Source organism: Hydra vulgaris, chromosome 10 (genome assembly GCF_038396675.1).
Source record: "Hydra vulgaris chromosome 10, alternate assembly HydraT2T_AEP".
In the NCBI taxonomy this organism is placed as follows: domain Eukaryota; kingdom Metazoa; phylum Cnidaria; class Hydrozoa; order Anthoathecata; family Hydridae; genus Hydra; species Hydra vulgaris.
Genome location: NC_088929.1, coordinates 25637501 through 25650000, shown reverse-complemented (window position 1 = coordinate 25650000; position 12500 = coordinate 25637501). Strand labels below are relative to the sequence as shown.

Below are 12500 nucleotides of genomic sequence, written 5' to 3'. Positions count from 1 at the left end.
AATGAATTGATTAGATACATTAAACTTAGGGTTTCCAATTGGTTTTAACCAATAACCAACAACCGCCAAAAAACGGTCAAACTGTTTTTTTGTATAATGTCTTTTGAATGTTTATTTATTATAGAAAGGTGTAAAAAATTGAATTTGTAAGTAATTTAATTTTTATTTTACATATTTAGATTGTATTTTGCTTAACATGACTTTCAATTTCAAAATTATTTATGTATTCCAAAATAAATGTTCGAATATTGAATAAAAACACGCAAATATATTTGAATATAAAGTATTCGAATACTCAAACAAGATGGCCTATCTTTTATACTAAAGATTTTTATTCCTAAAAAAAAACACAAGGATATTTTTAGTGTACTTTTTTGTTCAACAAAATATTAACATAAAGGTATGTAATAAAAATAAATCACAATAGTGTTTATATCAATTAAATAATTTTTTGAAAGTATATATAAACAATGTCATCAGTTTGGAAATTTGCTGCCCACCATAAAACTCTAAATTTAAGAGATGTTGAAGAGATCTGTAATAGATTCTGTTGTAACGGTGCTCCGGTGGATCCACAACTACTTTGCGGAATCATATTTTGCATCATGGAATTACTATTAACAGTCCTTTGACTGGAAAATCAAGCAGCAGTTCAAATCCACCACCGGTTGTCATTGTTGGAATTCACTTTTTTCAATGACTGCACCTTTGTTAAAAACTAAGAAATATTTAACCCAGACATTTACTGAATTAAATACTCTTGATGTATTCATCAAGCTAGATTTTGAGTCATTAGCTTTATTACATGCTGCTTTAGAGCCAGCAAAACTAGCAGTGGAATTCCTTAGCAGAGAAGGTGCAACGTTATTGATAACAGATACTGTTCTTGAATTCATGCATCAATCGCATTTTTATTGTATTCAAATTTAAAAAGCATGTCAATGAAAGAATTGATGGAAATGTTATGCAGTTGTTAAGGTTCCTTTACTACTTAAATACTTTAAATTTTGCTGGAAATCTTGCGTTTAGGCTTTTTGGATTTACTTCTAATGATAAGGAACCACTACTAGCTGAAGACCATGTACAACGTTGGAAAGTTCACTTGTTTCTCTTAAGAATGAATTAAACGCACTTCTCAATGAAGATAGCATCACACACTTGCCCAAATCTATGGATTAATTCAAGTTTTATTATTTAACAAGAAAAACCAAAAACCATGGTTAACTGCGGGTTTTTTTAAATTAAAACCAAAACCGCGGTTTTTTGGAAACCCTAATTAAACTTGATTCAAGATCCTTGTGCTTGAGTTTCTCTTCCTTTAAAGAATTCCACTATGGACTTCTTTCTGGATATTAACCTTCTTTTTATCAGGAAAAGCATTTCCATACAAGACCATCAAAAAGTTAAGCAATGTGGCTTTATCCATATTTGTATTATTGATTTATCAGTATTGTTTCAGCGATAACAATCAAAATAACGATTTTGCTTCTGTCAACGCAATCTGTTTAAAATAATTTCTTCAAGCTGCTTGGGAGCAATTAAGGTTTCATATTTGCAATAACGACTTTATGTGTTTGCATTGCATCATGTTTTACAAGCTGCTAGACATCAATTATTATATTGCGTCACTAGCGTCTTTTCAAGTACCGCATTGTAATTAAAGTTATTTTATTAACGCGTTAAAAATCATACAAACAATTTGTTTTTTTCTCACTATAACAAAAGTTACAAATAAAATCTATGTTCTTATTTAAAAAATCATTTTTATAATTTTTTTCAAATATGAACTAAATTTTATTTTGAAAAAAATATTTTTTTCATGAAACGTAAAATAATGTTTGTTTATTTTCTTATGATTTTACAGTTGGTTTTTGGTTTCATAAATTAAATAAACGTCATTAAAACTTTACATTATTGAATTAACAATAAACAAAATATCTTATTAATTAAATATTTTCATCAAAATAAATCGTGCATTTTTTAAACTATTATGACTAAAAATAATCTTATATTTAAAAGGAATTTATATATTTAATTCCTTAAGATAAAACTTAAAACACTTTATTTTTTTTAACTAATTTTTAACAAAAAAAAAAAATTATGAAACAAACTGTTTCTTTAACAAAAAATCTATTAGTTTACAATTGCGGTTAAATGCTTTTACTTACAACTTTATTTCTTCTGAATAAACGTCACGTTAACGACAATCAAAAGATAATTTAAATATTCTAAAAGATATAAGTTTTTGCGTTGCGCAAAACTGCTGAATGCATAGGCAAATCGCCTTTTTGCAGGCAAAATGCGAGCTGCGTAATGCTTCTTAACTAGGCCTGACATTGTAGATGTAAATACCTTTAAATTCTGCTCGTATAAACTTAAAAAAAAAGTTTTTCAAAATTAATATAACTTTGGTCTCATCACCCCCTCCCCCTTTCCTATTGTCAATTATTGTCAAACTTTTTAGTACCCTGCCCCTATATTTAATGACATCATTTATGGTAGTCCCTTATCTCAAACAATATTTTTCCACCTATCAAAAGCTTGTGTTACTTATTATTTGGACTTTAAAAGAAAGGTCAACATTTCTAGTTATTATTTCAAATTCATTCCATTTAAAAAAATTCAATTCATTCATAAATAATCATTAACATTAAAACTACCTTTCAAACTTAAGTTAGAAAAAAAACTTTTATGACCTCAAACTATGTTTTTTCCACCAATCAAATACATTTGGTTTTTTTCATTATTTTGCATTTTTTCTTATTCAATAATATTTATGTACTTTTTCATACTGTAAACTATTGATTGTTACAGTCTCAGAACTATTTTTACTCCAATAATCAAGAACAATTAGTTGCTAACTTAATAAATTCTTGCAATAGGCAATTCTTATCCTTGCTATTCAAAGAGTGTTACAAGGTTGTGGTGTTACATGCAAGAACTCAGGGTCAAGCAGTGTTTATGACAGTTAATTTTTTTTTACTCAAGAACAATTTTTTTTTAAATTATTTTTGTTAAATGAGTTTTACTATTTATAACTATTTATAATTGTCTTAAATTCTATATTACTTTATATTTTGTTATAAATTCAAACATAATATGTTCTTATTTTTTTAGTTGCCATTGTTATTACTTTATTAGTTAGCTTACTATTAAAACATAGTTTTATTAGTTAGCTTACTATTGAAACATGGTTTTATTAGTTAGCTTACTAATGAAACATGGTTTTAATTTAGTAAATTTATATGATATGAAATTTACTGTGTTAATCAATAGTCAACAGTTAGGAAAAAACAGGAATTTTACATCATTAAGGTAAAAATAATTTTGTATACTGGTAACATTACCAAAACAAGTTTTTGTGGTTAATTGTGTTTTAGCTACTTAGTGCTACTATGTGGTTTTTGTCATAATCATTAACATTGTTAATGACAATAACTTTTCATATGCTCGTAAACATTTGATTGCATGTCTTTTTTACTTTTTCTAAGTGCCTTGGAAATACTGTTTTGTTCTCTCTCTAAAATGAGGTTTTATTAATAAAGGGGGAATTAATGGAACCCATTAATAGAATATGTAGTTATTAACCCATTAATAGAATATGTAATAGATAGAGCTTCTTGGAATTATTTCAGCATTTCACAAATAAGTTAACAACAAGTTGTTAACTTATTTGTGAAATAATTATTCAAATTAAATAACTACAGTTGTACTCGATTGTTCAAATCTCATGTTAAATAAAATTCCCTTCAGTTCAAGTATTTTATTTAATATAATATCTTACTAAGCTATGCGTTATTTGACAGTGTTATTTGGCAGCAAGTGGTGTTACTAGGTTGTGTTGTCGAGCCTTTTTCAATTAACGAGTGGTTACTAAAAACCCGGACTAACTTTAACTGAATTTTAAATGCCACAAGCTAAATCTTTTTTTTTCATGCTTATATCCATTTTAAAGCTTATTTAATTCTCTATAAGTTAATTTATTTGTTTTTAGATAATTAATAATAATTAAGAAAATAATGATGGCCAAGCAAGAAGAGGTAAGAAAACGGATTTACGAGTTCTATTTAAATAATAAATTGCAAGGTAAAAAGTTCACAGTAGCTCACTTCAATGCTGAAAAAATTCCAAGAAGCACTATCTATGATATAATCAAACGTGTTGAGAATGATTCTGGGCACAAAAGAGTGCAAGGAAGTGGTCGTGTGGCCAAAATTATGACCCCTAAGGGTATCAAGCGCCTGAAAACCATATTTGATCACAGTGATCGAGTTTTGATGAGGCAAGCTGGTCGAAAATATGGATGCATTCATTCACATATCATTAAAACTCTTGCCAAGTACACTGACATCAAAAGTTATACAAAACAGGGTATACCTCATCCACAAGAGAACCAGAATGAGCAAATCAAAACTAACTTTGATCGTCTTTATCGTAATTTTAAAGGAAAATCGGTCACCCTTGACGACGAGTCTTACTTCACGCTGTCACACTCAACAATTAATGGAAACAGCACCTACTACTCTAGCAACAGAGACAAGACTCTACCAAGTGTTAAATATCGCAAATAGCGCAAGTTCGAACCCAAGGTGCTTGTCTGGCTGGCGCTTCTGACAAAGGTATTTCAAAGCTATTTTTTGTCCCCAGCGGCCTTGCAGTCAATAAAGCCATCTATGAAATTGATTGTATAAAGAGAAGATTAGTGCCGTTCATCAATGCTCATCATGCCGATGGTAATTATATATTTTGGCCGGACCTGGCCTCATGGCATTATGCCAAAACGGTGACCAACTGCTATGAGACTCATAACATCAATTTTATCAAAAAAGTTGACAATCTGCCAGCCGTACCAGAGTGTCGTCCAATAGAAGACTTTAGGGCTATTTTGAAAGGCAAAGTGTATGAGAGTAACTGGCAAGCAAAAGATGTGAAGCAACTACAAACCAGAATAAAACTTTGCCTGAAAAAAATTGACCTTAACCTTATATTTTCACTTTTTGGGTCAACTCGTGTTAGAGTTGGCCGAATCCGAAGAAACAGGCTGGTTGAAGACAAACTTAATTTAAATAAATAAATAAAAACTCTTTTTAATGATAGTTTTATTTAATCTCTACCATAAAAACTATGGGAGTAATTGCCCATGAAAGTTTGTCCGGATTTTTAGTAACCACCCATTATTCTGGAAACACATAAAATTTTAATATTTAGCAAAACGAAATGTGTGAATATTTGACGCTATGTTGCTTAAAAGAAATTTCTATTAAGCAACCACAAACCTGAAGATTAGATAAATGTGGTTGTAACAACAGTTTTTTATGTATAGGTTTTTTATGTATAGTTTTACGTAACTAGTTCCAAATGTATACAATTTTTTAACGAAAAAACTATATTTGTGTTTCACCTGATAATTGCAATAGCATGTAATTTAAAGTTGTGAAAATCACATAGTTTTTTTTCTACTATATTATAGCTCTAACTTAGTTCATCAAGCAATTTCTTGATAGCATATGCACTTCAAAACAGCATCACTACATATATATATATATATATATATATATATATATATATATATATATATATATATATATATATATATATATATATATATATATATATATATATATAGATATTATACATATATATATTGAGGATTCAACATTTATTTTGAGCACTGGTACAACTACAATACTCTTTTCACAAATTAAATATTTGAAATACCTTTCAACAACTTTAGATATAACTTCAGTAATATCAGGTTTTTCTTCTTGCAAGCTTTTCCATAGATCCCACACAAAGTCTTTATCTTTCTAAAAACAAAATTTTATATATTTTGTATTTTTAATTCTGAAGCAACAATAAATAACTTTGCAATTTTCAAAATTATTTGTTATTGTTTTAACAGATATTTAGTAAACTAAATAAAACACAATTAACAGCTTTTGTTTTAATGATATACATGTTTATAACTATAAGATGAAAATTTATTTGAATTTTATAGTTAAATGTTTATTTCATGTTCATTTTAAAACTACATTCAAATTTAATTGTTGATATGTTGTATACAATTTGGAAGATATTCTTTGTTATATAACTTCACTCCTGTAATACAGAATTTTTTTTTTCCCATGACATGTTTAGGAGGTTCTTATTATGATAAAATTGTTTTAGAGGACTGTAAATATTTCTTTTAATGCTGGATGACAATTTTTTTTCTAGAAAAGATCAAACCACTTTAAAGATGTAGCTATTTATTTAGAGAATCTAGTTTAAGTGATTCAATTAGTGGGTCGGATGAGCATTGGCATGTAAGCATGACATAATTCTTGCTGATTTTGTTTGGGTTAAATCAAGTTTATTTAGATGCGTCTTGACAACTGGTGCATATAATGTACCAGTTCCATGTGGCTTATTACAAGAACAATATGTGCCATCTTTAGCAATTGTTTTGGTAATCTGGAAGCTGCATGAATTAATAAACCCAAGCTTGAATTAAATTTTGAAACAACTAAATATATATGATTTTTAAATGTTAGGTATTGATTTAAAGTCACCAATTGATCTAAAAACACCAAGTTTTTCTCACTTCATTGCTTACATTTAGAATCATTTCAGTTTATTCTGGTTTATTTTTTACTTGGTGCTTTAAATAAAATAAATTGACTTTTACATGAAAACATCTGAATCAATTTGATTTTTAAATGTTAATTTGATAAAAGATGTCAATTTAAAGTAAAATAACTGTTTTGTCATTTTTATTTCTGATTCCATCTTGGAATCAGCATTAAAGCATTAAAATATAATTAAAGGATTATTTTTAGTGAAAAACTAAAACTTTTATCATTTCTTGAACACATTTGTTAAATAAAACGCAACAAAATAGACATTAAAAATAAGTTAAATGGATATTTTGCTTATATTTATCTTAATGCAATTAAAATCCCTGGATTAAAAAAATAAAATAATAAAACCAAACAGTAAGATAACAAACAAAAAACCATACTTGACAAAGAGCCAATTCTTCTGATAGAGATTTATTTTGTATCATCAGTTCTTCATAAGTAAATTCTACTATAATTTTATAATAATATTTTGTATCATCAATTCTTCATAAGTAAACTCTACTATAATTTTATAATAATGATATTAAATTGTTTAAAAAAGTTTTTTAATAAACAACAAAAAATAACTGATCTTTTCTTACCTACAGGGCAAGAACTTTTTTCAACATCCATGAAAGTTTTATAAAATACTTTTTCTGTAACAAAATAATTTTGTGTGAATAACATTTTTAATGAAGTGTATTTTAGTGTATTTTTTAAGTATATTTTGAGTAGAAAAGGTGAAGCAAAAAAAACCTCAGGTTATTGCTGAAAGATATGAGGAGATAAAACATAACCCAATATAAACAACAACTCACGAAAAAGGAAACTTTTTAGTAATTAAAATGTTAGAATTATGATTAAAATTTTAAAATTTGAAAATAAATAAAATAACAAAGCGGATATTATGTAAATAAAAATAGAAAAAGAGAACACTAAGAAACTACTTCAAAAAAGCTACTAGATATAAAAAAATTGAAACTTTATTAAGTGCATGATCATTTTATTATTCCTTTCAATGATCAAATTATAATTAATAATATATATATATAATATATAATATATATATGTATATATATATAATATATATATATAATATATATATATAATATATATACATATATATATATATATATATATATATATATATATATATATATATATATATATATATATACATATATATATATATATATATATATATACATATATATATATATATATATATATATATATATATATATATATATATATATATATATATATATATATATATGTATAATCATTGTATTATTTTCATTTTCTTTAATTTTTACCATAAAATGTAAATTCATGTTTAAAAAAAAAAAATTTAGAAGACTGAAAAAAGTTTAAAAAGTTTAAAGTTTCTTTTTTAATTATTAGATTGCCCAAACTAAAACCCTCAATAAATGTAGCAGCAATCCTTGCATGTTCTACTTATTTGACAGTTAATGAAGCAGCACTCCTCGTATGTTTACATATTTGTCAGTGAAGATAGTAGCACTCCTTGCATGTTCAAATTACTTGTCAGTCAATGTAGCAGCACACCTCACATGTTCTACCTATTTGTCAGTCAATGTATGTAAACAGTAAATTGTTTTTTTTTTATTATTGAAAATTAAAAAACGTTTTAGTTTATTAAGTTGTGTTTTTGTGGTTTTTTAAAAAACAATAAAATTTAATTAGTTTCCTCAATTAAATTGTAGAGTTTTGACATAAAGTGTACTTAATTTTGTCTTCTTTAAACACAAAGAGTCATTAAGAGCCTTTTATTACCACAATTAGTAAGTTTAGATGTCAAACTTTAGGAATATATAGATATAAATAACTCTTGTGTAGTTGTCCGAAGAATTTTTCATATCTGCTGGCTTAAAAAACATTAAAAAACAAGACCAGAATAAAACTAAAACTTCTTTTTTTAATTAAAAGATTTTTTATAAAAAAAGGAAATTTAAAAAAAAAAGTGTGTACACTCAAGTCAGTTGATGTATTTACCACATGCAGCACCTATCTCTAAATAGTCAGTCAATATGTCCACTCTGCTGCATTAATTCTCAATTAAATCATTCAGTAAAGAAAAACTAAAACAACTGCAAAATAAAAAAACAAAACAAAAAAACAATATAAAATGTTAATATGTATATATATATATATATATATATATATATATATATATATATATATATATATATATATATATATATATATATATATATATATGTATATATATATATATATATATATATATATATATATATATATATATATATATATATATATATATATATATATATATATATATATATATATATATATATATATACAGGGTGATTTAATCAAAAGTATAAACTTTAAAATTGAATAAAAATTGTAGATCAAATCGGATTATTAAGTCTGATACACCATTTTAAAGATAAATTAAAAGGAAATTGAGTGATAAGAATTTATTTTTTATTTTTTATCAATATGACCTCCATTTTTTTCAATTAATAAATGACATCTTTTTGTAAAATTCAAAAACGTTGATTCCAAAGCCGAAGTGTTTATTTTTTGGATTTCTCTCATGATGTTCTCTTTTAAATCATCCAAAGTCTTCGGTAATGGCCTATAAACTTCAGACAGATAACCCCATAGGAAATAATCACATGGATTGAGGTCTGGTGATCGTGGAGGCCATTGTTGCTTGGTAATGAATTTCTCCCCAAATTTACTTTGTAACCACTCTTGAACCATATTAGCCGTATGCGGAGTAGCCCCATCTTGTTGAAAGTAGTATTTTTTGTGACTTTCAACTCTATAGTGCTTAGGCCAGAAAAAAATTTTAAGCATATCCAGGTAATTGTGCTGATTTACCATTCCTTCGAAAAAGTAGGGTCCGTAGATTTTTCGGCAGGAAATGGCACACCAAACCAAAACTTTCACTTCGTGCAACGGTTTCTCTATCCAATCCTCAGGTCTCTCATTCAGCCACATTCTGTTATTTTGCTTGTTGATCAACTCAGTAAGGTAAAAATAGGCTTCATCTGTAGTGATCAACCATTTGTGAACATCCTTTTCCAAGTCCAGCCACCATTGAGCAAAAATGACCCTTTTTTCATAATCAAGTGGCAATAGTTGATGAGCACTCTGGTATTTATATGGTTTGAGTTGTAAATTTTTGAGAAGAATATCACGGCAAAGGCTGTATGAAATTTCAACATCAACTGAGTCTTTTCTGATCGACAATGTAGGATCTTCGAAGAAGAGTACTTTCAGCTTATTTCTGGCATTAATTCGAATGTCTCGCTCATTCCTCGGTTTTGGTGGCAAATCAAGTATTGTTCCGGTTGTATCAAATTTTTTAGATAATTTTGTGATAGCTGTTGCCATTGGACATGGTCTGTTCTTAAATTTACTTCTATAAGCTCTCTGAACCAGACTTACGCTCTTCAACTCAACCAATTTTTTTGTTAAAAATATGCGTTTTTGAATATCGTATCTCATGGCTATACTGTTATTTTAATTTTTTTGAAATTATTAACATTAAATTTCCTTTTTAATGAGCTTTAAAATGTACTATCGCATGTAATGTATTTGCAATCAAAAAATTAATTATGTTAATTTAAAGTTTATACTTTTGATTAAATCACCCTGTATATGTGTGTGTGTGTGTGTGTGGGTGTGTGTGTGTGTGTGTGTGTGCGTGTGTGTGTGTGTTACTGTTACCCACAGTACCAGGAATCAGCATATAGCTAATGTTATAATAATATAGATAATATAGCTTTGCAACTCAGAGTTTCATGTGTTTCCACAATCATCAGGCAAACCCCCACTTTTGCTTGGTCTGTTTTAAAATTCGTTCCCCCTTATTCAAACATTTCAAAAAAGTGTCACCTTTACCTAAATAAAAAACTTGCAATTACTTCTTATTCAAAACCTGATGAACTACTTAATAAATGATCTAAATTTATATCAAAGTATCGTCATGAAAACAAATATTTACTAAAAAATTACATGGCAAGCTACAAACCAATTTTGTGTAATTAAGAATTATGTACTAATTATGTGTAACTAAGAATTAAAAAAGAGCAAATTTTAAATATTTATTCATTTAAATAGACAATAAAAAAATATAATATTCTGTTTGTATTAATTTTCTTTTTTATAATTGAGAAATCGTTATAATCGTAAGTAAACAATATCACCAGAATTCATTGAATAATATTCTAACTGTTTCATGTTGTCATCTAGTATAACTTCTCTTAATACCTAAAAAAAATAAAAATAATGTATAATATATTGTTTATTACATATTATATTATTTAGATTTACTATAGGTGAACATTTATACATATAAATATACACAAACACACACACACAAATATATATATATATATATATATATATATATACATATATATATATATATATATACATATATACATATATACATATATATATATATATATATATATATGTATATATATATATATATATATACATGTATATATATGTATATATATGTATATATAAACGTATATATATTTATATTTTTCATATAAAGATAAGATTAACATCAAATGGATTTTCTGATTATGCACACACAGGAATACAGTTATCTGAACATGAATCTTTAAAGGAACATCTTTCAGCATATAAACTTTTTTATGCAGATGAAGGTTTTAAGTAAGAGTCTTTCACATCAACTTAATAACACTCTACAAAAATGTGCTAACATACCATTTTCACAGTGAATGAAGGAGTTATGTTACTCATCAATTTACCCGGAACAATAAACATGGATGTAGGTGCTAAAAGACTTAGCAATATAGTAATCAAAAGACCATTAATAATGCTATTTTGATTACTATATTGCTTCATAAATATTTACTTATCTTTGCTATGAAAAAGTATTTAGAAAAAATGTGTTTAAAACTTTAACTCCAGTTATCTTCCATATTGAAGTAACATAATGCCTTCATCCACTTATGTCTTCATATATATACAGTGGATTGTATAAATATAGTCACTACTTTGTTTGTGTGAAATTTTTGTTTTTTTTCACAATTATCTGTAAAACCAACTAATTAATACGATTAAAAACGTATTAAATGTCTTAATTAATTGGTTCTTTATTGAATGGTATATAATTAGAACTTTTTAGGTTAACCAGTCTTGAGTAATTATTAATTTAATTAGAACATACCTGTATTTCTAATGTAGCAAAAATATAGAATCAACTAAAATTTAACAACTCAAGTTGAAATATCTCAACAAAATGTTATCCAAGCGATCTTAAGTTTGGTGGTTGATTTCTTTTGAACTACAAAAACATTCTTGCAAAAATAAAATTAAATTATCATTTTTATATCTTGAGTTATTCGCATTGGTAATTATTTGGTAAAGTAAAAAGACAAAAATGAGCAGAAAAGCTGTTTCAGACAAGGTACAATGGCAAATTGTTGGTCTGCTAAAAGATAAAACGAAAAGCTAACAAGAAATAGCTTGAATGTGCAATGTTTTGCTTAAATGCGTACAAACAACATTGAAAAACCACGAGCTACATAATGATGTCAAAGATTTACCAAGGCTTGGTAGGCCTTTAAAGCTAACTTCAAGAGAGCAAAGTTATCTCTATCGAAAGGTTAGACAAGACTCTAAAACTTCTTACCGCGAACTTGCTGAAGGGTTTACAAATACGCCTGGTAACGTTAGTGTTAGTAGATGGACTGTACGAAGATGCCCAAATAAGAAAGACTTAGATTGCTATGTCGCTGCCTCGAAAACCACTTTTGCGTGTCTCAGATCGCCTAAAAAGATTTAAGTGGTATAGAGAAAGACCTCACTGGTCTGTAGAAAACTGGGCCAAAGTCATTTTTAGCGACAAATCCAATTTTGAGG

The 12500-nt window shown here is 26.9% G+C and overlaps 2 protein-coding genes across 3 annotated transcripts in view; both read right to left on the bottom strand.

The window, feature by feature from the left end:
- The window catches only part of LOC101239598 (centlein), a 55586-nt gene extending 48217 nt beyond the window's left edge, over positions 1-7369 (bottom strand). Inside the window, exons 1-3 of one of the 2 annotated variants that reach the window (XM_065807616.1) lie at positions 7202-7369; positions 7001-7068; positions 5719-5807 (exon numbers count right to left, since the gene is read on the bottom strand). In XM_065807616.1, the coding sequence (XP_065663688.1) occupies positions 5719-5807; positions 7001-7068; positions 7202-7286 (242 nt within the window). In that variant the 5' untranslated portion in view covers positions 7287-7369. The remainder of the gene's footprint in view (positions 1-5718; positions 5808-7000; positions 7069-7201) is intronic. The other variant, XM_065807617.1, reaches the window with a different exon arrangement.
- Positions 7370-10686: 3317 nt separating this feature from the next.
- LOC100202504 (tubulin-specific chaperone E) overlaps positions 10687-12500 on the bottom strand; it is a 57361-nt gene continuing 55547 nt past the window's right edge. The window contains exon 17 of the mRNA XM_065807612.1: positions 10687-10868. Coding sequence (XP_065663684.1) covers positions 10779-10868 — 90 coding nt within the window. The 3' untranslated portion in view covers positions 10687-10778. The remainder of the gene's footprint in view (positions 10869-12500) is intronic.